The sequence below is a fragment of the Dermacentor silvarum genome, chromosome 1 (assembly GCF_013339745.2).
Source record: "Dermacentor silvarum isolate Dsil-2018 chromosome 1, BIME_Dsil_1.4, whole genome shotgun sequence".
Classification (NCBI taxonomy): domain Eukaryota; kingdom Metazoa; phylum Arthropoda; class Arachnida; order Ixodida; family Ixodidae; genus Dermacentor; species Dermacentor silvarum.
The window spans coordinates 161,482,950-161,510,308 of NC_051154.1; the positions used below are offsets into that span (position 1 = coordinate 161,482,950).

A 27,359-nucleotide genomic window follows, 5' to 3' on the forward strand; every position below is an offset into this window, starting at 1 on the left:
TTCCCTCTGCGCCGTAGCCGCAGCGTGCAAGGTCAACACGTGACTAGAAAGTAGAGGAAGCATAAAGAAGAAAGAAGGGTTCACTGCCATTTTCTACGTGTGGCTACGGTAGCGTGGCTGAGATGTCGGCACGTACACGCATGTTGCAGTGCAATGCAGAATCGGCGACCTTGCCATTTGAGAGAGGGTGAAATTTCCACCGCATTTTTTTTTCTTTCTTTTTTTTTTCGTTTTGTTCGTGCGCGACATTGAGGGGTCTCTCCTAAGCTTTTACTCTATGGCGGTGCCGGAGCAATGCCGGTCGGAGGCGCCGCCGCGCGATTTGGTTCGAATTAACGAGATTCGACTGTAAATTGAATGCAAACGTTTTAGCGGCATTCCTTGACTGTCGCATACGCGTGGCGGCTCGGTGCACATGTTTTGCATATGTGCGGGCCTTGAAAATTGTTGCTTTGGTTATAGTGCGGTACCGCTTATAGTGCGGATATTCGCGACTCCGGCGACTTACGTTATAAGCGGTCTACACTGTATATACTTTCCAAGCCTATCAGAGGTTTATGTTAGAGTAATAAGGACCTTAACGTTCTGATTATGCTTTCTTTTTTATTATACTGGGCATGAAAGAAAGTACAACCAGATCACAACCTTTGATTTCCAAACCCTGTTAAGATTACTATTCATGGTATAAAAAGGTAGGCGTCCGCCACAGCCTTTGCAGACACACTTCTTATCACACTGTCACATTTATCATGTTTGACAACCATAAATTGAAATTAAAGCCACTCACCAGGGGTAGCTTATGAGCAGCAGAATATTGGGCAAATACAAAACACAGACATGAACGAGAAGAAGGGGATCCGAGGGGTCCGATTTTGGTTAATCACAATCATATGAAGCCAAGAGACAATGGAAATGTATAAATGATGCAAAGGGAAAGGAAAGTGGATGAAGAACAAGTCGCGGGCAAATTGTTTTTTTTTTTACCCCTTTTATTTCCCTTTACCATTTCTACATTTCAATTAAAGCAAGTAATTTAACCTATGCTTTCTTCAGTTTCATTGTCTGTTCACTTCATGTGATTGTGAAAAACACAAATATGGAACTTATCATAGAAGTGGTCACTAGTTGTCTCAGACTTGGATCATTGCTTCAACTGTTCCTTCACCCAATCCCACACAAAAAAGTTGCTTATTGTCAAAGCTGCTTGTTGGCCATTGATGTCAGTTGTTGCAACTCAGCTAACACTCAGAAAATTAAATACATACTGGGTTATTTCATGAATGTGCCACCTGCCAAACTACTGATGTCATCTGGTGATGTCATAAACTGGTGATGTCCTAGTCTGCTGCTACCTACATGGCAGAAAAATTCTGACCACGCAAATTAAGGTACAATTAATTTAACTCAAAATGGTATGAAATTTTGGGTCATTAAAAATTCTTGCACATCATGAAAGACATACAATGGATACGGAAAGGAAACAGAACACTTACATCGAGCAGAAATAAGTCCAAGATGAAGAAGACTACGTGCAATGGAAACTTGGCTGTAAACAGTGTTAGGAACCACTGGGAACCAAACATGTGTGCTTCCACTCCAAGGTCCACAAAGTGAGCATACAGCTGTGGAAGCTGGTCCTGCAAGACAGCCAAAACAAAAACCACAAATACCAATTTGCAATGACTGCATTTTGATTGGCAGGTTCTGTGATGAAAAAGGTCGCTCATGGACACATCAGTCATTTTTATTTAACAGTTTTACATATGTATATTTTATCTGCATTATACAGTCAAACCTTGATATAACGATCCTCAATTTAGAGAGATTGGTAATATATCATGAATTTTCTTAATTTCCCGATCATAGTGCCATCGAACACCATGTACTTTTTTTTCCCACACCATAAAAAAGTAATATCGTTCTGTAGTTTAGAGCCTTTGTGACCACCAAAAGGAAAGAACAACATAGCCTGACAGTGAAGTCAGTATTTGCATGGATCCTTTCACGTGCAAATGTTGCTAGTGAGAGCTAAAAAAGCCCCGACCATCGCAGAGGTCAGTATGAGCTGCTTCATGATTTGTCGTCCCAGCTTAAATAGCATCACTGCATGCTTTTTATTGTGATGCGCCGCTTTGTCCTGCCGGCTCATCAAAGCTTCGCTTACACCAATTCCCAGTGTGTAGGATCTGCATAATTTTTTTAAACTTCGAAGGTGACCGTTTCGTGACAGCACTGTCTGTTGCTTGCTTTTCTACTTGTCTTAAATTTTGCTGAGTGCGATGGGCCATAATTTCAGTTATACGGCTAGTTTTAAGTCAAAGGCCGTGGAGTATGCGGTGGAGTACGGGAATTGTGTTGCCAGAAGGCATTTCGGTGTTGACAAAGTCCGCATGCTCTAGTGGTAGAAGCAACACGACAAGCCGTTTGCGACGAATTGGATGTGTCACGACTTCTGGAAACCGAAAGACTTTAGAAAGCTGTCACTGTTTGCAAATAGTGGATGTGTATATTCACTGCAAAGCTAAGATATCTTAACACATTTTAAAATTTATTACCATCTTACTTTAAAATTTTTGCTCTTTTGAAAAAGTTTTCATAAAATGTACCGTGCATGCACCCCCAACCTTGCTTGTTTTTCAAGAAAAAATTGCATTCATCATGCGAGTAAACACAGTACATAATTATTAGTCATATATCTTGTGGGATTCTGTTTATAAATGCTCACCGACAAGATGCTTTCCACCAGAACTGTTTTCTAGGAACCCGTGAACTAATTTTTTCAAAATTTTCTGCTGTAACCTAAGAACGTCAACTTTATTAAATTTGCATAACCCCTTCAGCGGCAGCATACACAATGTGTACGCTAAATTTATCGGCTTCGGGTGCGTCGCCATCTTTTTTTCAGCACATCGAGGCGCTGCGTACTCATTTTTGAATGCTTTGCGAATGGACAACCAGCGCCATCTGTATTCAGAAGCGGCAACTTGAAAAGTAAACATTCAGTAAAGATGGACGTCTATAGCTTCTTCGGCCATGTGCGTAAGTATCCTCTTCTTTTTTGCTCATCAATACTATGCATGAGCATTCATAGTAAAAGAAAGGCTACAGGGTGTATGTAGAAGCCTTTTGCTATTCGATGAACACAAATTCGCATGCTGCCCGCGGAAAACTACTGCACGCGTCTTTTCCGAAGACAAGCATGCACATTTGTGTACATGGCGCCTCAAAGTGTGCATTGTAACCAATCAGAACTTTGTTGATTTTTACCAGTGTGCGGTGTGTTGTAGCATTCTAATACATTGATATTGTGCTTTATAGGCCTTGATGAACATTCCAGTCATCGTCTGAGAAGCTCTACTGCGTCAGCCCAGGCACTGCTCACCAGGATAGCTGATGGCAATGTCTCAGACGGAGATTTTTCTGATGAGGTTGACGACACGCTAGAGATTCTAGTGAGTAGCACTTCTACAACCCTTGCGAATTTTTAGCTGCTGCGGCTGAATTTCTTATTTATTCCCCCGCAGCCTGCATCGAATAGGAAATGGAACAGCTGAGGATTTTCCCGCTAGCAGTAGTGAGGATGAAGAGGAAGCCCAACCTCAACCAGCAAAAAAAAGATGACCTGAAGCCCGTGAGGCAAACCCACAATGCTACTCCTATGCCAACAAATTCCACGAGGTTTGACGGAACGAACCATTGGCCGAAGCACGTCGACGCAAATTTTGCAAAGAGGTGCAGAAAGCCAGGATGCGATTCAAGGTCCCGGATTTTGTGTCGGAAGTGTGATGTGTTCCTGTGCCTGAGTGGTTCAAGAGACTGCTTTATTGAGTTCCATCAAAGGAAGCAGTAGAACGGGTTTCTGTTGTCCTTGAAATGTGCCTTGACAAGTTTTAGGCTACCAACAGAAAGAATAAAGAGTCAAGAAGGACTTAGATTCTCATCGTTATGCGAGCACCACAAGTGCTTGCCTTGAGGCGCCATGTACACGATTGTGTAAACGTCCAAAATTCTTATTATTGTGAACAAACATGTTTTTGAACACTTTCTTGGTAATTGCACGTCTAATAAAGCATTTTCAGCTAGGAATGAGAATTTTCTCTGCTTTGAATCATAATTCATGCCTGAAGGGGATAAATGAACTTTTTCGTTGCAAGTACAACTTCACTATATCAAAGTTTGACCGTTCCACATAATTCAAAGAGCCAAAACTTTTTAAGACAGTCTTAAGACATAAGAATGTCTTCTATACGCTAATGCATTACTAGCAGTGGCAGACAACATTTGTTATAATTGCTGATTAACTAATAATAAAATTTTTCTAGTTAACTTTCTAAAGGATTACTTTACGGCTTATGCCGCATATGCGGAATTGAGGCTAGTCAATGCTCGAGGCATTTACACATACAGTTAGACATCAAAATACTGAAGTCTGTAAACTCGGCAATTTGTTTCGTTATATGAAAAATTCAGTTATACAGTTGAATCTCGTTAATTCGAACACGCTTAATTCGAACTGCCGGTTTATTCGAACTGACGCTGTGGTCCTGTCAAAGTTATGTGTATTTCAATAAGCGAAAACGCTCGGTAATTCGAACATACCGCAGACCGAGAATGCTCTCAGCAGCGCGCCAAATAACGCGGCGGCGCCTCCGACACCGCCATAGAGCAAAAGCTTAGGAGAGACCCCTTAATGCAGGCCAACGAAACTGCCCACGCCGGCAAGCGCTCGCATCCTGATAACGACAGACAACGAAACTTCAGGGAGCGGGTTAAGCTGGGGTCGGGCTGGTGGCACCGGCACCCATGTCCGCAAACGCTCGCTTCCCAATAACGGCAGAAAACGAAACTTCAGGGAGCGGGCTAATCTGCACCGACCGGCTGTACCAGTGGCGCCGGCACAGCGGCGGGCGCACACGGAGACAGTTGAAGGGGAGGGAGCTGCGAGGGAGCTGAGAGAGAGGGCGAGGGGAGCAACCAAAGCGGCGGAGTTGCCGAGGCCCAATCCGCTTCCCTGCCGCCCTTTTCCCTCACCTTCGATGGTCTCTGCGCGCGTGCGCCCGTCCCCATCCGGCGCCAGTCCGCTCCCTGAAGTTTCGTTTGCTGCCGTTATCGGGAACCAAGCGTTGGCCGGCGTGGGCGGTTGCGCGCCGCGATATTTCACGACTCGCACCGTTCGTGCATCGTGCTATGGTGCTTGAATACTTAAAATACGTCCTTTCTTTAATTCGAACTTCTTTTCATACGAACAAATTTCCGGGCCCCTTCGAGTTCGAATTATCGAGATTCAACTGTATTGAACTTTTTTATTGATTTAGGAATACTGTAGCCCTCACTTGAGGGCCATTACAGTGATGATATATAAATATCATCACTGAAAATACAACAACATAAAGCACTGTGAAACATAAATTACAGGGAAAATGAACTAGGTATACACGTGTAAGGACTCTAGATATGCACGAAATAACAGAAAGCATGATCAATTCTTACGTATCCCGTTGCCTGTAATACAATTCTAGTTGTGTATAAAACTCTTTAACATTTTGCGCTGTTACAGTGCAGTCCGGAATGCCATTCCATATGTCAATACATGAGGGAAAGAACGAGTGTTGGAAACCATCAAGGCGTGTTTTAAAAAAGGTTACTGGCACTCTGGTTTAAATGCGCACTGTGTTTTAGAGGGGGACGAATGTACGTTTCTTTGTTTATTTTTATTTGATTTCTGGTTATCTGGAAAAACAATTTCATTCGTTGTTTTTCTCGCCGTGTTTCTAGCAGTTCCAGGTCGCAACATTTCAACATGTCTGTTACAGAATCGGTTCTCCGATAATGTGGACAAACCAAACGCACAGCAGTTCTCTGAATTTTTTCAAGTTTGCCTCGCAAGTACAGTTGATGAGGGCTCCAAACGGAGGAGGCGTACTCCAAAACCGGGCGAACAAATGTTTAGTACACAATTAACTTTAAAGCTTTTTGGTGCATGCTGCAACTTTTTTCTCAAAATGCACAGTTTTCGGTAAGCCCTAGAGCAGACCTCCTCCACCTGGTGGCGCCAGCACAGATCATGATGAATGATCACCCCTAAATATTTAAATCTACGTACATTCAACAAAGGGTTATCACCAATTTTATAGTCGAAGGAAAGCGCGGTTTTATTTCTTGTTATATGAGCATTGTTATATGAGTAATTTATTTCCATTTCCCATTTTATGCACTAGTCATCAACCTTGGAAGCATCGGTTAATTTTCCTTTGATCGGTTTTATCTGCCACGGTGGAATAAATTAAGCAATTGTCGGCAAAAAGTTTCGTTTTAACAGGTGATTCAAAAACACTGGAAATATCATTGATGTAAATCAAGAGCAATAGCGGCCCCAATACTGATCCTCCTGGAACCCCAGATAAGACTTCTAGTGAATGAGACAAGCAGTTTTCAATGCGGACGGATTGCACACGACCACTCAAATAGGCTGAAATCCAGTTCACAATGTCTGGAGCAATACCTGCATTCTGAATTTTAAAAAGCAATTTACAATGTGGTACCTTATCAAAGGCCTTCGCAAAATCTATGCAGATGACGTCAATTTGTTCCTGCGCATCCAAAGCTAGATAAAAGTCATGAACCGTCTCAATGAGTTGCGAAACAGTGGATAAACCGCTTCGGAATCCATGTTGTGACGAAGAGAAGTTATTCGCCTCAAAGAAAAGAATGATATGCTTTGCTATTGCATGTTCTATAAGCTTACAACTCACAGAAGTGAGCGATATTGGACGATAGTTGTTAACTTGACTTCGACTGCCGGATTTAAAAACCGGAATCACAACAGCGCTGCGCCAATCTTGAGGCAGTGAACTGGTTTCCAACGACTTTCTAAAGATTGTTGTTAGATAAAATGAAACCCATTCAGCATATTGCTGCAAAAATTCACTTGGGATCCCGTCTGGTCCGCTTGCTTTTTTGGTGTCAAGTGCAAGCAATTGCTGAAATATACCTGCTTGAGTGATTTCTAGTGGGTCCATTGCGCAAGCTCCCAATTCACTACGCTCATTGTTTCCTTGCTCTGTTCTCGTCTTCGTAAATACTGACTGGAAGAACACATTGAAACAGTCTGCTATCTGATTCTTTTCTGTGATCATTTCAGAACCCCTTTTTATCTGGTCTATCTCTTCCTTTTTATCGCTTAAGTACCTCCACAATTTTTGTGGAGAAGACTTCAGGAACCCAGGAAGCGTTTCGTTGAAGTACTTTTTCTTGGATTCCTTTAACGCTAATTTTAGTTGAGCACACAAATCGGATATTTGGGTTGGGTTTTGTTTATTTTTGCGTAACCGTTTTATTCTACGCTTTGTGTGTATAATTTCCCGAGTTATCCATGGGCTATGCTGCTTTGTTTTTTTCATGTGGGTAGGAATAAATTCATCTACGCAATGGTTGACGATTCCCTTGAAATGTTGCCACAGTTCCTCTACTGACTCACTAGATGACACAAATTCAAATTCACTAAATGATAGACTTAAGTTATTTACTATTGTTGCATTGTCTGCCCGTGCGTAATCTTTTATAGGTTTCAAAACAGGTGATCGCCGACTACTTTGTGTACCGACTGGTATATCGACGGATATCATTTTGTGGTCTGATATTCCTGGTTCAACTGACACCCTACTAGCAGCTACTTTGCAAGATAAGAACACAAGGTCTAACAATGACTGAGAACATGAAGTCTCTCGTGTATTTTCTTCAACAATTTGCCTTAAATTGTGATAAAAGATAATTTCTAGGAGTTTTTCAGCACTCGAGACTTCTGTGTGTCCGGGCGAGAGAGTTTTCCAGTTTATGTGCGGTAAATTAAAATCTCCAGTCATTATTAGCCTCGTACTATTATTCAAATGAGCACACAAAAAAGCGTTTAATTCGTCTAGGAACTCAGGCATGGTAGCAGGGGCCCTGTAAATGCCTCCCACTAAGAATGCAACGCCATTTAATGATATTTTGCACCATACTGCTTCTGACAAGCCACAGGCTATTCTTTCGGCCCTAACTGATGATTTCACAACTATAGCTACGCCCCCACCTCTTGAGCCCCTATCCCATCTGAACATTTTATACCTTGGAGGAACAACACAGTCATTGGGAACTGAACTATTTAACAACGTTTCTGTAATAATAAGTAGGTGTGGGCTATGAGAGAGTAGTATATATTCAAGTTCTGCGATTTTATTTGCAACACTCCGTGCATTTAACAAAAGCAGGCGTAGCTATGAGTGCTGCTCAGAATTAGGAGCACTCTCCTGTGCAGTAGCTACAGAGAAGCCGTGCAAGTTTGGGGCAGTTTTGTCCCTGCTTTGCGGTATCTCTCGACGCTTTTATGCAAACAAGTATAGTCGCCGATTGATTTTTCTTACACAGAAGGGGTCACACAATATTCAGAATTATCGGCAATCAGGAAAAGCAAATTTGAATGAGAAATAAATGAATTCGTTTTGTTGAATTTTGATCCTATTAGATTATGGCCACTACAGCAGGGATCAAAAAAGCAACCTTATGCTCAAAAGTAGAATTCCACAGCCACTGAGCCATTAAAGTGGGTTATTGTGCTCTGTCTTTACGCCACAGGGCATTTAATATGTGCCAAAGGAACAAAATGTGGCTGGGAGTCAGATGTGCTAATGACTGAGCAATTTCCCAAATTAAATAAATTCAAAGCATAACATCAGCTGGCTTGTTAAGCATGAAATGCTTTTTTGCCCCATTGTGAAGTTTCAGAGAGGGAATCCACAAATCCGTAAAAGCCATTCTGAATCCAGTAACTTGCAGACCAATGCCAAAGCATCTTTCATGCTATAGTAATATACTAGCAAGAATACCTATGGTTTAAACTATGTTTCACCAAATTTCTGCCTCATACCAGCAGCATGAGCAAGAAAACAAATTTTCTTAAATTGTTAAGTCCTTGAGACATTTGGCTGGTGCCACTCCTCCCCACACTTATATATAAAAAAAAAATTATCCAAAAAGCTTTTTTTCATTACATGAAAGAAAGAAAATCCTGCATAACGAACCACAGCATACAAAAGCATTCACACATGCCCCACATTATGTGCGTGTTTCAATCATCTTTTTCATCATGGCAGCATAATTTCTACAAGATGCTGAAGCAACTCTGCAATACCATATTTCTCTCTTCACAAAGTGTCATGCTATCACTGGCTTCTTTCACAATAGTTTTGTTTTCAAAGTAAAGTCCTAAAAGAAAACACATTTTCTACTGACTGCGGCATAGACAGGTTACCTGCTTGCACTGATGTAAACAAGTGTGCACAGTGTACAAAATTAATTACAATGTAATCAAGAGCAGGAAATTTTAAACCAAGAATGAATAAATGTGCTTTACTCTTCTGCTTTTACTTAAATGTGTGTAGCCTGGTTCTGAGCTTTCTAGTAATGAGCTTATGCATAGTACATCTGCAAAAAGAACAGTCAACAATGCAGCAAGACAATGCAGGGCAGTACCTCCATAAGTCGTTCTAGTTGGAAGAGCTTGAGATGGAGGCACTCAAAGGAATTACGGAAGAGGTCTCGCAGGCCATACTCCGACATGACCTTGCAGAAAACACCAAAAGCTTGCTCTTCTGGCATCTGCAAAAACATGCCATTTGAGTTAGTATCATATCATGACAGTGACTCGTAACACTGTTTTTACAATTGGTCACACAAGCTGAAAAGCTATGCACTACACATTCAAAGCATAACATCAGCTGGTATATTAAGCATCAAATAATTTTTTTGCCCCATTCTGAAGTTTGAGAGGGGGAATCCACAAACTGTAAAAGCCATTATGACTCCAATAACAATCCAAATGGAAGTGAACAGGATCCAAAGAAAAGTCAAAGTTCAACACAAATAACATTTCCTACATAATGAAGAAAAACAAAACAATGTTCACTGGTGCCACAGGGCTTTGAACATGTGCCAATGCAGCAAGATGTGGCTGGCAGCCAGATGTGTTAATCACCAAGCAATTTCCCAACTTGCACGCTTGGCAGTTTGTGTGGAGTTTGTAGCATGCATGGTGCAGCCTCGGAGAGTGGCATCATGTATGCATGTACTTCAGAGGCAACGGGAAATGGCATGCTCACGCAGACAGTTGATGGTGAAACATCAGAGTTGCTGGTGTCTGTGAAAATATCAATCAGAAGAAGAGTAACCATGTAGTAGCTTGCAGACATGAAGGTGAAGGTTCTGTGAAGAGAACAGTTAACGAGGTAACAGTGTTGTTGGCAAGATGTCCCAATGCCTCTGGAATGTCATAACGGCTTCGGTAGAGACAGCCTCTTGTGATAATACGAACTGTTGAGCCTGTCATGTGCCATGGTAAGCAGGGTGTTTACAGCTGCAGACTTGGTGTTTCCCACATAGTAGTCATAATGTTGCACAGACACCATGACACACAGAATTATGGGAGCCACCACGTGTAGCATATGTGTGGTATTAAACGTATCCTCATCTTGTTCAAGCAAGAAATCATTTTATGCTTACACCTACTTCCATATTTGGGATAGACAAGTGATATGCAGAGTCACTGACAGATTTTTTTTACCTGCTCGACTATTCGACTTCCCTGCAGCACCGTTACACTCCCTATAAAACTAATACCGTTGACTCCCGTTAAATCGACCCTGACGGGCTCTATGAAATTGATCGAATTATCCAGGGGGGTGTCAAATTAAACAAAATGCAGCAAAACATCAAAACACTTTTCTGCTGGTTCATTTGGCAGTATTTGCCTGATTCTAACACACCCCTAAATGAAACGCGCGCCTGGTTTCTGTGTGTCCAAAGTAGAAAACTATCGCAAAGTTAACATTAAAGCTCCTAAACAAAGTAGAAATTTAATGCACACTTGATATTTTAGCAAAAAAAATTCGCAAGGGTCTAGTATGTGTTTAAGGCCTTCATCCTGCCGTGGACATAAACAGGCTAGTGATGATAATGATGATTAATACTGGGAACTTGATGGGAATGCTTAAAGTCATTTTGGAGCAATTTTTAGAGTAGACAAAATTTCATTCTGGAGCAGATTGAAGCAGACAAATTCTGATTTTGGAGAGTCTGTAGCACATATATCTTATTATTGGAGCAATCTGGAGCATGCAAATTTTAATTTAGAGTATTATTAAAATTAAGTGGGGTAACAGTCAGACAGCCTTGCATTGTGCAGCATTAAAGAAGCATTGAAGAGCAGCCTAAAGTCATTTTTCCTACTAATTTTGTTTTAAGTGCTGGTGAAGTGACTGGAGGTGTTTTCCAATATAAGTTGTGAAGAAGCTACAGTCGGCCACAGCGTTTCAGGCATTTTTAGGCAATGTCACAGCGCCAACTAGCTCAAACCAAGATTCTGCACACGACTGGCTTCACTTTGCCACTAACTAGACTTACTAGAAGCACCAACAGATCCGGAGTTCACATAGAGTGATTGGGTGTAAACCCACTTAATAAGCTAAAGGTAGTGATATTGCTATTTCTCCTCTCTTACCCTTTCCTTTTCTGAGCCCCTTGCCTTCCCTCGCCATTCACCCTTTTAGTTTGCAGATTTTAATTGCGGCAATCCTGCTGCACAGCAATGCGATCGATGCGATATCAGGATTTGCGATCACCACTATCGCCACATTTGTGGGGTTGCGTACCGTGATCAAGAGCAACTGTCATGGCGCTGACGCAAGTCAAAAGCAAACAACTACGACAAAAGGTGCACGGATGCTTGCGTACATTTTTGCAGAAATGGCACCAACACAACCATATGATTCCACTACACCAACAGCGAGGCGCGGATAAGCCATAGACCTCCTTGCCTGCTCTCGCTCAACGGCTCATGCGGCAAGATAAAGGAATGTCACTACCTTTAGTTTTATTCAGGCGACTTAATTAGGTGCGGCTGTTCACGCCCACTGCCGGCCAGAAAACGAAAGTTACTTTTACACGCACTCCGAGACCAACAACACAACACCCTGCGCCGTGCCGGTGATTTTTCCCTGACGCCTGCCAAAGCCAAAGTTGTTCTGGCACAGCTTGGCGCAATTTCAGTCACTTTTATGTTTTCGGCACAATTTGGCACAGCAATTTGCTTGAGTATTGAAATGGCGAAAGTGGTGCAGACCCACCCCTGCTAATTTTGCTGCAAGGTCGCCAAAAGTTGTCGCTAAAACTGTCGAGTGAATATTAAATAATGTAGGTGATTTGTAACACTAAATTTTGGCTAAGATGGAGTAAAGCATCTAGCAACATGTCTCATGTCGTCTAGTGTCCATGCTGACAACAACTACGCAGCGAATTTACCAGTAGGCTGCGGAGGGTTTATACGTCATAAATCTTTCCACAAAACCATGGATGACAGAATAAATTCTGAGTTTATCTTCAGGTAGTAAGGAAATTTATCGCAGCTAAAGAGAAAACAGGTGAGTTGATTTTCCCAGCATGAAAACACACTTGGTCCAAATCATGCCTGCAAATTTTTTAGTGTTCGGCGCTAATGAAAGAACTTAATTCTCAAACATACGCTTGGTCATTTTGTTAACACAGCAATGACAATTACGAGACCACCATACAGGAAATTTCCTGCATTGCCGCGCCTTGATTCACCTGAAAGCTCCGTGCAGCAATGATTGGTGTGAAAACCCTTAGAAACGGAAGCAGTGCGTTGAAGATATGCATTAGCTTCACGTAAATGAGCCCTATCCATCCGATATGTAGGCCTATAAATCAAAGTAAGAAAAACCCCACAGTTGACCCATCTTATTGACCTGCTGCTTTCCAGACCTCACTGCATATTTATTTCAATAAGATTTGGCAATTTAATTACTGGTACACATTTACGAACGACTGCCAATCGAGTGTATCCAGTGAAACTGTAGCACCTACCTCGCTAAGGCTCATTATAATTGGGTTTGCAGAATGAAAAACACAATATGAAGGCGTTTCCCCCAAGGGCAGTACAGACCAGTTCGGTTGCCTACCTGTAGCTTTTGAACCATAAAGTGCTGTATTTAAAACATACATATTCAAAACAAATTTCTTAAATTTGAATTTATTCAGTGATGCCATTGGCCCATGCCATTTTGGAGCAGTAAAATGGACTTTCAGGGCAGGTTTATGAAAGCGATTGCCAACTATAAATACCGGGCCTTTACAGTGGGTAAGTCATGTGAAAACAGTTAGTGGTCACTGATTCATAAACTCAATTTAAACACTAAAAATGACTCCCCGCAGTTCGCTTTCGCTCGTCATGCGCTGTTACGAAGTGCAGACATACGTGCCTGACCTTTGACTGTGTAACGCTGTCAGATTAGGCAATGATACGCGAATTCAGTTTGGAGCTTTCTGCTTACATGAGAGCTTTCACCATTTCGTCCAGCAAGTACAAAAACAAACTTTGCGAAAGCATTCACGGCAGTTGCCAGCATGCTGCCCGCAGGCCTAATCTGGCTTCTGGTCACCAGTCTAGCCCGTGATCTCACGCCCAATCACCAAAGCGTTTTACTGGTTTGAACATATTGAAGGCCACCTTGCCACGACGACCTGCTGCCCACCACTGCGTCAGCTGGCAGTGAATTTTTGTCAAGGCCGTATAATACAGCAAGGCCTAACCAGCGGTGCTTCGTCAGTATCCAGCGGCAAAAGTTGCTGTTTGATGCCGAGTCAACCAAAATCTTAGTACAGTGGAATCTCGATGATACAATCACGACTAATACGAATTTCCGGATGATACGAATTTTTCTGAGGACCCGGCCGAGCCCCATTATTTTGCAACATGCTAGAGAACGGTTGTTACGAATCGATTTTCGACCCCCGTCGGTTGATACGAATAAACGCCGTCCCACCGACGGCCGCGAAAGAGAACAGCGAGCAGTCACGCGCGTTTTCCCTTTCTCTTTTGGTGCGGAGGCGCGGACGCGGCGCCGGACAGCGCGGAAGCCGCGACTGGGTGCGAAGAGTTTGAAGCGGCGGCGCTTTTGTTGCTTTTGTGCTTTTCCTTTTGTCTCCTCGCTCGCTGCGGCGGCCGCGCTTCCCCACGCGCGGCCGCCGCAGCAAGTGAAGGCTCGTGCGGTCTATCGTTTCAACGGAAACTGAGCGGCGTAAGCACAGCGCATACAAAGGTCAGAGCCGTGTGGAGATCGCTTTCAAGATACGGTGCACGCGATAACACCGACAGCCGGCACAGGCGCAAAGTACAAAAACGCATTTGTTGGCAGAGTAGAAGCCGCCCATCCCCCCCCCCCCCCCCCCCACTCTCTCCCGCGCTACCTTCCCGCTTTGCTCCTTTCGCGTGGGAGATTGCGTCGCCAGTTACCCTTGCGCTCGGTTGCAATGTACGCATTTGGTGCCGTAGCACAGCGTCACCACGCCCCCCTCCCCCTCCCTCCCTTACCCCCACGGCCTTTCACGCGACTCAAATTGGCAAAAGGTTGATTGATAAGCGGCCCATACCCAGTGCATTCATGGTGCAGCTCACTAAAACATTGGCGTGAAAGGCGTTCTTTGAAAAGTGACACATACTCAGTGTATTTGTGGCGCAGCCCGCTAATGTGTTGGGTTGCTTTCGTTGAAGAACCCTTGTGATGTGGCTTCAATTCTGCTCATGTTTAGAGAAACATGAGCGGAACATAAGGCATCTTTTTGGTCATTGTAGAGTGGCCCATTCCCAGTGGCACATACCTAGTTACCCAAGTTGGCGTCAAAGACATTCATGAAGAGTGGCACACACCTACTGGTGCATACCCAGTGACCCAGTTGGCACCAAACAGGTTTGTTGAAGACAAGTGGCACCTACCCAGTGCTCCAAGTCAGCATCAGAGTTTCTTCCAACAACGGCACCTACCCAGTCCAGCATCTACAGTGACCCATGTCCGCATGAAAGGGGTTCGTTAAAGAGCTGCACATATGTACACTTTGTTACATACCCAGTGAGCCAAGTTGGTCCGATGGTTGGTTTTTAACCCTGTTCCCTCAGCACAACAGCTCAATGCACTACCCATTCGACCAGGTACCCAGTTACCCAGGTAGGTGGGAAAACGGTTAGACACGTATGTACATAGACAGACAGACAGACAGACAGGTAGACAGACAGACAGGTAATAGATAGATGGATAGATAGACAGACCCCAGAGTGTGCGTAAAGTACCCTAAGAATGCAAATGTATTAAAATTATATGGGTGCATGTCATTAATAAGAAATTTTTTATGCTGTTTAGCCACCTGTTTTAAGTGTAACATATATGCTTTTTTGGGCAAACTGCATTTCCATCACTCACGTGAAGTAGCAGGGCAGCAGCAAGGAAAGAGAGCCCTTGACAGTAGCCCACCTCAGGGTCCTGAACAGCATATGCCTGCAGGAGAAGTCAGAAACCAACATATGCAGGCAGCACACAATGATTTGCTGCACACAACATGACCTGTTCAGCAGTGAATGAATTTATGGGATTACTTTAACACTAAGAATTTCAACGCAATCCAATAAATCCTGTGCAGTTCAATACATACTGCATCAATATATTGCATATATTATGCATTGAAATATAAACAGGTTATTTCATCATTCGAACAGGCTATGTGGACATTCAGCTTAAAGAAACATCATAAGACATAGCAAGCCCAAAGACCCTGCCACCAACAGTGATTTCATTATAGAACTGCCCTCAATTGAACTGTGGAACAATAACGTCAGTGACATCATCACATTAAACTGCTAAGCTGCTGCTAAGCAACAGTTGTGCTGCTACTTACTGCACGGCCCGGTGTGGTAACAGCATAACAGACCATGCGAGTGTTAAAACATTGCATGTCCTGCATCCATGTGACCACCTTTTGTGTCATGATGTCACAACTCCCCCCCCCCCCCCCCTGGAAACAAAACCGAAACTGGTTTGTAGAAAGCTATTACAGTAAATTATATATGATGCTCTGACACTTGCCAGCATATTTTTTTCTAAAATTTCAAGGCCCAGAACCTTCATTTAACAAGAACAAAAAAAAAAATATATATATATATATATATATATGTCATGTCAGTAGGATGATGTTGCAGACATTGCCTTCTTCCTAGAAGCATCAGCCTTTCTTTAGCTAGCGGTCGCAATGCATGCCTGACAATTGCAGCTGCTCCGTTAGCAAAGGAGCACGCTTCTGACCACACCCAGCCATCGTTGATAGCTGGATAGCCACCAGGAATGATATGCTGCCCTGGAGGGACCATTAATAATTAAACATGATCCACCAAACACACATATGGCGCTTTTTTAAAAGAAAGAGATCCAGACCGACCAAAATGGTTTAAAAATATACAACATAAATATATTTTTAAGCCATTTTGGTCGGTGTCTGGATCTCTTCCTGTTAAATATGCATCATCCTGACCAGACGGGCTTCCGTCATACTCTCGACTTCATATGACGCATAATCAACATTGGCCCATGCCCACAAATTGCCAGGCAAAAGCCCCGGTAGCCTTCCAAAATGTATCCAGCAGTGTGTGGCAGGGAACAGCACTAGAAAATGAAGGCAGATTCTGGCACCATACTGTAGTTACGGGGTTGGCAGCTATCTAATAAAAAAGAAAGAAAAAGAAAAAGCAGGATACAACATTGTTGTGTCAGTACCACTTTAGCAGCAAACAGAGGCCCTAGTACATATTTTATTCTGATTTTAAAAACCACGTGGGCAGCTAATGTCGCAATGCAGGTTTGTTGGTACGTCATAATGGAATACTAGTGTAGCGCAAGCAAGGCAAGGACACAGAAGAGAACAAGAACACAGAGACACAACAGCCGACTTCAAACTCAGGCTAGAGAGCCAGCCTTCTGCTGAATGTGTGATCATGTTGCTTTAAACATCTTCACTTCCTTTCTTCACAGCGGCTTGTTGCGTTCGAAATGCACAAGAACTTGACACAAAGCAATAGGGAGGAAGTGGTTTGGCTACATAGGAAATGCCTGAGTGCACTTAAACCTACTACAGTAAAACCTCGTTAATTAAGATTTGACAGGACCGAAAAAGATGTCCGAGTTAACCGAATGTTGAATTATCGAGGGTATCAAGAAAACAATAACTAAATGCTTACTACATCAACACACTTTTACTTATTGAATGAATCAGCAAATCCTGTTTCTATTTTGCACAAAAGCAGTGTGGAAGCTGCACTGCAATTCTTGTCATCATGCGACTGATTAGCTTTCGCAGCGGCGAAGGCGTCGCGACTTCCTTCGCAGCATGGCCGTGGCGCACGTCTTCATCCGAGACAAGTTTTTCACTATCGCTCACACATCCCGATTATTTTTTCACCACTGAGGCGGTCATCAACAAATATCAGTCCATTGCGATGTAGCCGGCGCTCTTCATCCTCTACAGCTTCCGCTGTGCTTAAGACACAGCGTGAGTAGCCATTGCACCGAGTCAAAATGAAACTACTGTTTGCTGCAACTGCTGCGGACGAAACTATGGTCGCTATCGACGCATTAATGGACAGCGACCAAAAAATTTTGAAGGCACGTGGCCAACGAGTACACTGAGTCAAAACGAAACTACTGTTTGCCGCAACCGCTGCAAACGAAACTACGGTCGCTGTCGACGTGATCGTGGACGGCGACCAAGCAGTTCTGAAGGCATGCGGCCAACGTGCGCACTGAGTCGAAATGAAACTACTGTTTGCTGCAAGTGCTGTGGACAAAGCCGCAGTCACAATCAATGCGATCATAGATGGCGACTAAGCAGTTATGAAGGCACGTTGCCAACGCGGTGTTATACACGGTGGTAAATGCAAGAATAAAGGCTATAAAGCCACAAATAGGCATGAAGCATTCTGGCAATCCCGTCGTTCACAGACAAATTCCGCTGATTCCGCGTGAAGCACTTACGGTGCTTCACGCTCACCGAGCTCTGAGGGTTGTTTGAATTAACCGGTGTGCGGCCTAATATGTCCGAATTAACAAGGGTTTGATTCGAATAAGTAATGCATACGCCTGCTGGGACCATAAGACAAGTCTAAATTATCCAATTTTCCAAATTAAACAGGGTCGAAATAATTAGGCTTTACTGTATGCTTATTCCTGGGGAGTTTAGCCTTCTGTCTAAATGTCAACACATTCTACGCATGTTAGCAGTTTCTGACACCCCCAAATAACCTGCTTGACTTCTGATATAACAAACATCAATCTGAAATTCAAATGAAGACTGGCTCCAATGAAATAGGTTGTAATTACCGTATTTACTCGGTTGTAACGCGACTGCGATTGTAACACGAGGGGTGACTTTTCATTGTGTCCATCAAGAAAAAAATAAAACCGCGAAAGTAATGCGAGGGATGACTTTTTGTTGCGTCCAGCAAAAAAAAAAAATAAGAAGAAAACCACTAAAGTAACACGAGACCACCGGATGCATAAAAAAGTCACCCGAAAGACGAAGCATCAATTGCGACAGCAAATTAGTAGAGAGCTATACGGAGTAAGGATAGTAGTTTTATCGGCTGCATAAACTTGGACACATTCGCTTACTAACTGAATTAAGAAGCGTGGTGTCAGCGTGCACAAGCAAACATCAATAGATCACACTCGATGACCGCAGACCACTGTCAAAACGCTGGCGTCAGCAAGCGTGGCGACAGCAGCGAGCGAAGGTTCGTGCGGTCTATCGCTTCAACGGAAAACGAGGAGCGCCGAAAGCAAAGCCGTGTGGAGATCACTTTCAAGAAACAGTGCGCGCGACAGCACGCAACTACGCAAAGTACAGTACCAGTACGCAGAGTAGAAGCCGCACCCCCTCTCTCCCGCGCTGCCTTCCTTCCATTTGGTGCCGCAGCTAAACGTTGCCTCCACAGGATCAGTGGTTGTCTCCCCTCCCTCTCTCCCATTCCCCCACGGCCTTTTGCATGATGGAGACGTTGCGTTTGCTCTTAAGCCGTGCGTCCGCTCTCCGTGAAAGTGCACATCCCTAGCATGCTTTCACTCCCACATTTCACTTGTTGATTAGAATTAGGTGCATCATTGCACTTTTTAGACAACTTGAATTTCGGTATTCGATTGTAACGCGAGGATCGACTTCAGGTAGCAAAAATCTGCAAAAAAACTCGCATTACAAGCGAGTAAATATGGTATTTGTTGTTGCATGCAGGAAGAAATGAGGTTCCCTACAATTATTATTGAGTCAATAGCTATTGATTACAAATACACACACACAAAAAGACACACAAAAAAACCTACTAATTTGTACCTCATGAGACAGGCAAGAAATTAAATATCCAAGGAAAACCTACTAGAAAACAAGAAGAGATGAAATTGATCGTTACGAAATACAGCCCTTGATCAATTAACAGAAACATGAATGCATGGCAGATGTACGTGCCACAAAAAGGCAGCGGTAGTTGTTGGACCATATCCACCTTAGTCCTGGGCATGTATAGCAAGTTATGCGTACAGTATCTCAATCCCATGATGCAGAAGTAAGTCAACTAACCAATGCAGCTACCAGCATGGACGGCTTGCGAGTGCTGCATCCTTCAAGAAAGCATGCATGCCAGGATAAGCTAATGTGTGCAAGAGCCGCTACAAATGTCCTTCTACAAAAGCCAATTTTGTTTGCTGCAATTCTGTGTGAAATGCCCCGGATAGATTTTATATTGTGTTTTGTGATTTGGCAATGTCACGATTTTGCCAACGACAATATAGACACACGCTGGTATGTTTTCTGTGCTCTCATCGCCGAAACACCACGCATGGCACACGCAGTGCACATTCTAATCTCGAATTAACTAATGTGCATTAAACTGCTGTCAAATAAGTGAATGTCTAACTCAATACATCTCTATAAATATTTGACAGGGCCATTCCAAATGTACATAATTTTCCCAGTTTTACAATTAACAAGTGACGAATAAACAATGTTTCTTTGCATAAGACAACTGCTACGCACAGATGGACAAGAGACAACAAATAGCATATAAAACTAACGAATCATTGCCTTTGAAAGCCAATGGGTGAAGGTTAGTAGCCACCCATCAATAGAGCCAGATTCAACAAGTGACCTCTGCTCGCATGGAATCTACTTTATTGTGTGTACCTTGCAAATCTTGTAGAGAGCATCTTGACCAGCTGCATCGCGGAAGAATTCATGCGCAGGAAAAGTGCGATGCAGGTCGCGCTGAATGACACCTTCGCAAGGGCAGTCTCGTGCCAGCAGCAGCCGGTAGGCCTGAGCTGCCTGGGGATCCTGGGCGGCACCTGCCAGCAGCTGCCAGACCTCTCCTCGCAGCGCCTCTGGGATGCCTGTTGCCCGCACAAGAGGTCCCAAGGCCTTGGGAGGCCCTGCCTCCAGGCCTGCTTGTCGCCACCGACTGAGAACCTGGGCCCATCCCTCCAGCTCGCCGGCTGAGCAATCCTTGCTTACTTCACCTGTGCCACTCAATAGTGGCTCATCAACATCTGCACCACAGAGGAGACCAGTCAGATTATTACTTGCGTCTCAGTGATTCAGCAGTTAGACTACTGTCAACTGGTATAATGCGCATGCTTATGAAGGGGACCTGCACAACACTTTTCAATGAAGTTGCCCACTTGCCTTGCATATGAAGGCAAAGTGATTCATGAAATTCTATGTTACCAGCCATTTTACCAAGATGTCCCGGTGTATATGAGGGACCTTGGAAATATAAAGAATTGCAATAAAAGAGAATGCAAGCTTTTTGATGATGCTACAGGTTACTTGTCGTGCTTAATGGGGTATAATATTTGGCTGCAATGTTCATGACTGTAAAATGGTGTGATCAGACAGGTTTACCATGCTTAAAAAGTGATGCAGGGCTCCTTACTTAAAGACACAGATATAATATTTTCATGAATTCATACACTTTCAGAACTTGCAGCCCTGGAGAGACACGTGCATGCACACATGCTACCCATGAGGAATTCAGCAAGATAAAAGAGAGAAAGCATATTTATGTAAACTACCAACCAGAATCTATGTCTCCTGCTGCAGATTCAGGAGACGGCTCCTGGCCAGGACTGTGTTGGTCCAAGGCAAGGGACAAGGCTGCTTTGCGACGGATCTGGCTTCCACTACTTACACCGAGAACCTCCCAGCGGTGGCCTTGGCGAGCTTCCTCTGGATCCACCTGCCACGTAACAATTCACAATGAAAACAAATGTCTAAGCTACTATGCACTTTACTTCACTTCAGATATTAAAAGGGATAAACATGGCATTTCTGAACGTGCACTACCAGCTCAGGCACATGATTAAAAATTTGTGGTTTAATTGTTTCAGTGTCCACATGATCACACAAGTACCCTAATGAGCATAAAAGCGCACGTGCATGCATGTATGCAAGCCTAAAGCATGAAGCATATAATCAAGAATAAGCCTGATCATACTACAAGTAAGCAAGATTTTAGAGTGTCCCACCAAAATTGCATAGGGTAATGTGAAAAATATGTTAATTGCTGTTAAACGCACATAGCACCGACAAGCGCCGTGCACTCCATGCAGAACTCCACTGCAAATGTGTGCGCATTGCTGCTCTTCAGCTTTTCAGTTTTTGTGCGTAAAGTAAACACTTTCTTGTTTTGAATTTTCTTTTTTCAGTGTTATTTTTGTCTGCTCATGCAAAGACCATCTGTAAAGGTCGGTCCTTGGGCGTTAAGCTTTCAACGTTCACAAAATCAAAAGGATGAAAACATCCCGGTCGTATGCTTCAATTGTCAGATACACGCAGTTGCTTAGTGTACATGTTCTGCAAATATGTGCAAAACATGTAGACCAAGCAAGCTTTGAAAATAGCTTTGGTTATAGTGTGGTACCGCTTATAAATGTGAATAATCATGACTCTGGCAACTAGCGTTATAACTATAAGCAGTCTGTCCTGTACTTACAGTGGTATACACACCACTGGTCTTAATACACTCAAGACAATTCTGATATTATATCCAATTATACATTCCGTTCAAAATATTTGGGCTTGACTCTCACTAAGCTGTGCTCCCAGGCATGAATAGTTTAAATTACCATTTTAGTACCAGGATGTGTTGTTTGTATTATGGTATCTCGGTCCTAATTATGAAATGCTCAAAAATTTCAACATCACTTGCAACAGTTATGATCCCACTGGATGATGTTCAATAGCTCGTACAATAAATGAAAAAGGAAAAACTCCCTCAGTAAAATAAAACAGAAAGCAGGAAAGAGGATCAAGGTTTCTTACTTCTCTTAGTCGCAGAAAGAACTCTTCGTGGAATGGTTTCCGTCCAAAATACCAAAACTTCTCTGACTGGGGGTAGATCTTGGCTTTTGTCTCAAAGACAAAACGCACAGGCTCATGCACACCAGTCACCACCAAATCCACAGCCACCGTCAGGTACACCCTAGTGTCTATTATAAGCAGTAGAAAAAAGAAAAAGAAAAAAATGCAGGGGGGGGAGGGGGAGAGCAGGGGCTCAGGAGGATGCTCTATCAAAAGAACGACAGTGTGGGAACACTGTCCGCCTTACTTAAATTCAATGCCGTACACTGTAGCTACCTCGTGACGTCTCCGTGTTAAGCAGTTCAAAAGCTGGCTCCTGGGGATTCCACCTGCCTGTGATTTGGTAGGCGGTTGGTTCTGTACCCACGGTAGACTTCGCCATAGATACCTAGACAACCATCAGAAAACAAAATTTGAAAAAATAAGGGACGGGTGAAGAACCCGTAAAAAAAAAAAAAAAAAAAAAAAAAAAGATGTTTGCAAAAGGGAAGCCCGGAAAACAAAAGCTTTTTTTTTTGTTTCACTATACAGCACTGCAATGCTGTACAGTGAAACACATCCATAACAAGAAACCAATAAGAGAGAAAAAAGCAGTTTGCACGAAGAGCAGTATGTACCGTTAGACAAGCTTTTAGAACTGCTCTTAAGCATCCAAATGGCATTAGTGTTGTAGTCTCATCTTCATTTCAGTGCTAACTTTGGCCACAGCTAATGAACCCTTATTACTGAAAAGGGCAAATTATTCCTGTCCAAGTAAATGGGATCGCACTACAGTGAATAAGCACAAGTGCACCAATACTCACCATTCCAATAAGTTGCATATCACTGTGCTTCACATGTCGTCCAGGGCAAACTAGCATGCCAAAGCACCTGCCGTGAAATTTAAAAAAAAATTACAAAATTCACATTGAAATAAAGGCAGCTTTCATGATGTCTACGTGGACTGCTTAATTTGTCTTATTTAACAACTCTGTTTCAATATCTGTTCCAGATTTTCACTTTTCTATATAAATCTTACTTTGTTTCTCCCTTTCATTGCATAAAACTTATTTTTATCCTTCAGCCGCCTTTGTTCTCACATTAGCAAACATATACTTCCTGCCCTCGCAAACAATGACATCAGTACCAGTAATCAAGGGTGTTGCAGGTTGCATGCACAACCAGTGCATGTGAAGGGACAGGTGATGGACTAATGGGACTGAGGGCTGTTGACTAAAATACAACCAAGAAATATTAAGGGACAAACGTCCCTTAAAAAACATATCAACAGGGTTCTACTATATAATAGGTGGTACCATACCCCAATGATTGCAAATGTCATATTCTACCTAGAGAGTAATGCAAGGGTATGACACCGAAAAGGATAAGCTCACGACCTTGGAGCCTGTTTAAAAGTTTCATGAGCTATTAAGCCAACCTGTGGGCTGTCAGCATGCTGCCAAAAAGTAACTTGCATCTTGTTTCCACATATTCACTGCATCATGTGTAGTGTACATTCAAGGTGTCCTGCTCCTCTACCAAAAGGTGATGCTAACATGGCAGAAGCTGATAAGGTTGCAAACATGCTCAAGGGAGACGTGGATGACGCATTTAACCTGCTAGTATTTTAAGACCCTTTTACAGTCAATTAAATCATATTACTAAGTGGAAACACTCTGAAGAGGCTAAAAGCTGCCCACCACTTAGCCCATCTTCCAAACACCACAGCCACAATGACCTACAAGGACTTACATCTGCCAGTTCAGCCGTCAACTTCCGAAAGTGTGACAAGAATTGTCCACCACGATATTGAAGCCATGTCTCCAGCACACTTCACTCTAGTAGCCCCCAGCGATTCCAAACTGACCATACTGTTTATACAATCAGTCATCTGTTATGAACGGGCAACCTTGGGCCTTCAGTTCATCTGTTCTATTAACCGTGCCAACATCCATCCTTCAGTCGCCATGAATCTTTTATGATGCCACTCACTGGCGGATCCAGAGCGAGGGTCCTGCGGTGTCCCCCCCCCTCATTGGTAAGCAATACCAAAACAATATGATAGAGCAGGTGCTAACAGAAAGCAACGGCAATTGCATATTGGCAAAAAATAAATAAAATTTAAAAAGAAAGAGAGGGCTGCAGGCGTTTCACCTACACTGCTTCAAAGGTTTGTAACGTTGGGCTTCTTCGATTTTCGGAGTTCTGGCAGCCCGCTGGCAGCCAGACGTCAGCCAGCTAGTCCCGGTTCTGATAGGAAGTCACGTGGGCTGGGATCTCAAGAAAACCCGAAGTTGCCCGAAGTTTGCAAAATACAATACCCAGACAGCTGGCCGCGGGATAAACGTAAACAGGCTACCAGCATGGCAGCGGCCAGCGTGGGCGACGCATGCTCAGCGTAGTACCCATTTATGCGTTGCCAGCGACTCGACACAGGACACGCACTGGGCACCTCACTTTGCACAGCGCAACAAACGGCGTGCGACGCATCTGATGCCAAGACACGAAATCATACGTAAGTGATAGCAAATGCGATCGCTCGAGGATGCCTGATCGCAGTGATCACGTCGGCCACCGGCGACATTTGAAATCATTTGAGAAGACACGAAAAAGCAGGATATCGGACACACATAAAATTTTGTGCCGACATGCTTGAATTCAATTTCAGAATGTTTGTTTTGGCTGGCGCTGTGGCTGGCGCATGAAAATGCACGCCGCTTGTGACCAGCGAAAAGCTTCACACGAAAAATAGTATTGGTCGACCATGAGAATAATAATAAAGGTAATGTACGTGTGGCCATTACTCATCTCAACCAGTGCATTCATTTAACATCAACGGCCTATATATACAGTTAGAACACATCGGTTTCGAGCTACCACCCAAGCATACGACGGATAGACGGGGCGAACACGGGCTAGCTGCGACGCCTTCGACAACTGCAGAAAAAAAAAAAAAGATATCGCCGCATATACGCGGGCGATGTGACAAGGGATACCACCAGAGAAAGATAAACCAAAAAGGCACCACAATGTGTGGGAATAAGCGTCTACAACTTCGCGGACAACTTGCGCGGAACACGATGAGGATACCATGCAAGCAAGATCGAGAGCGCAGCACGCTGTTCAAGACCGGGAAGAAGCATTCACAGGACACACACACGCACAAAAGAAAGCGTCAAATTAATGTTTCACCACCGCACCGCGTCGCAAGGCGAAACGGTGCATTAGAACCCTAGTAAAATAACGCTAGAAGTAATGCAATCAGCGATCCATGCACCACACCGACGTCGGGAATCGCGCCGACGAGTACGCGAGCGCTCACCAGAGTCCAAAACTACGTCAGCCGGGTCGGCACGCGCTAGCATTCAACGCAAGCCAGTAGCGAGATAAAAGTCCTCAAGGGCCGCGTTGCTATCCGTCCAGTCCTCACAAAGATGACGGCGAGCGCTCATCGCCACTTTTTGTCGTCTGCTAGCCAGAGAACTTCCAGAGAGCAGCCAGACCAAAATCCTCCTGGCTGGTTCTGGCAGCCCGTGGGTAGCCAGAAGCGTCCAGCCAGAGTAAAACAAACGCGCGGCGGAAGTGCGTTACGCAGTGGGCGGAGCAACCCGAGAAAAACGAAGGCGCTCTTGGCTGGCTCTGGCAGCCTGTGGGTAGCCAAAAGTGGAAAATCGAAGAAGCCCATTATGTGGCCTCCATGGCCATGCATTCTTTCTTAAAGGGACCCTGAAACGATTTTGACGATCTTGTACAAACGTACTGAGTCGTTACAGTAGGTCCTTCTGATCATTAATTGACGCATCTAAGCGCTCCACGTAAAGCGTGTAATTTATTATAAGGTTTTAAAAATGCACATCGCTACTGATTACAGCACGCCAAGCGGCTGAGTTTTGTGCCGAGATGACGGGATTTGCCCAGAATACGTCACTGGGCCAGCTATCCAATAGGCTGCCCAGGGCGCGTCATTGATAATTTTTTCAACATTATGGTGAACAAATGTTGTTCGTAATAGTTTAGATGTTAGTTAATTTGTTTCTATAAAAAGAAAGTAACAGAAAGAGAATGCACAAGGACATGTATCACTACACAAAAAGCACTTCCAGCCCACAGCAAGTGTCGTCTGCTTGTATTACAACGTGCTCTGTGTTGATGAGAGCTGCGCGGTCAGTGTTGGTCTTGTTCTTTCTTTTCGCAAGCACCATGGTTCGCCCTTGCGTTGTGGGCTGCAAACGTAGCGATCGGCGACATGTCAAGCTGCAACATTGTGCCCCGCTGCAAGGCAGCAGACGAGCGGAGTGGCTGCAGCGCATCATACTGACGGTATCCAAACGGCGCCAGCATCTACGCGTTTACGGCCGTCAAGTTCACGTCGAAGGATTGCCACAATAGAATTTAGCTTGTCTGGTATTCAGGTGAACGCAAGCGTAAGTGTACTGGCCATTTTACCACGTTTTACGTGATGAACGGAGGGGCAAACGTGAACTGCTTGCACGGTGCAGTTACCTGGCGGCACAAAGCTCAACCAAACACACACAACTAATATAGCAGTAACCAAGTTTTTTCTACTTTGCTGCTGGCTCAAATTTTTGGCAGGAGCGTAATCTTGAACACATTGTCTTTTTATATGTTTCAAATGTTTTACACTTGGTTACAGGAATATTAGATCTGTATTTGGTTGTTTAAGCCCTGCACCACCAGATGGCTGGACCGTGCATGCCGATCAGGCCACTCACGTACGTCTACGAAGCTCCTTCATCATAGCGGTATGGAGGGGCTTTAGTTTACGCCTCTGGCTATCCGTCAAAACACCCAGCCCGCCTGTGGTTACCGGAATACCGAACACGCTCGGCGCTGCAACAGAACGCTCGCAATGCACGCTGCTTGATCGCTCTCGCTGGGGATCGACGGCCGGGCGACTAGCGGAGAGGTTGGAGAGCCTTCGAGCGCTGGCTCCAAGACAACCGGGAGTAGACAACAACGTACGTCACAACATGACGTAGAGCTAGCGGAAGCAGCACTTAGCCCCTATCACTTGGCGAACGAGTTGAGGAGGAAATGCATGGCCAGGGAGGAGGGCAACTTGTAATCGTCCGTAGCTCTCTTAG

At 43.9% G+C, this 27,359-nt stretch overlaps 1 protein-coding gene across 6 annotated transcripts in view; it reads right to left on the bottom strand.

Moving 5' to 3' along the window:
* The window catches only part of LOC119436315 (rab GTPase-activating protein 1-like), a 115,379-nt gene that overhangs the window by 48,142 nt on the left and 39,878 nt on the right, over window positions 1-27,359 (bottom strand). For all 6 annotated transcript variants that reach the window (XM_037703128.2, XM_037703130.2, XM_037703131.2 and 3 more), the window contains 8 exons: window positions 23,079-23,145; window positions 22,552-22,663; window positions 22,237-22,403; window positions 20,992-21,151; window positions 20,101-20,462; window positions 15,306-15,380; window positions 9,511-9,636; window positions 1,494-1,637 (listed from right to left, as the gene is read on the bottom strand). In XM_037703128.2, the coding sequence (XP_037559056.1) occupies window positions 1,494-1,637; window positions 9,511-9,636; window positions 15,306-15,380; window positions 20,101-20,462; window positions 20,992-21,151; window positions 22,237-22,403; window positions 22,552-22,663; window positions 23,079-23,145 (1,213 nt within the window). The remainder of the gene's footprint in view (window positions 1-1,493; window positions 1,638-9,510; window positions 9,637-15,305; window positions 15,381-20,100; window positions 20,463-20,991; window positions 21,152-22,236; window positions 22,404-22,551; window positions 22,664-23,078; window positions 23,146-27,359) is intronic.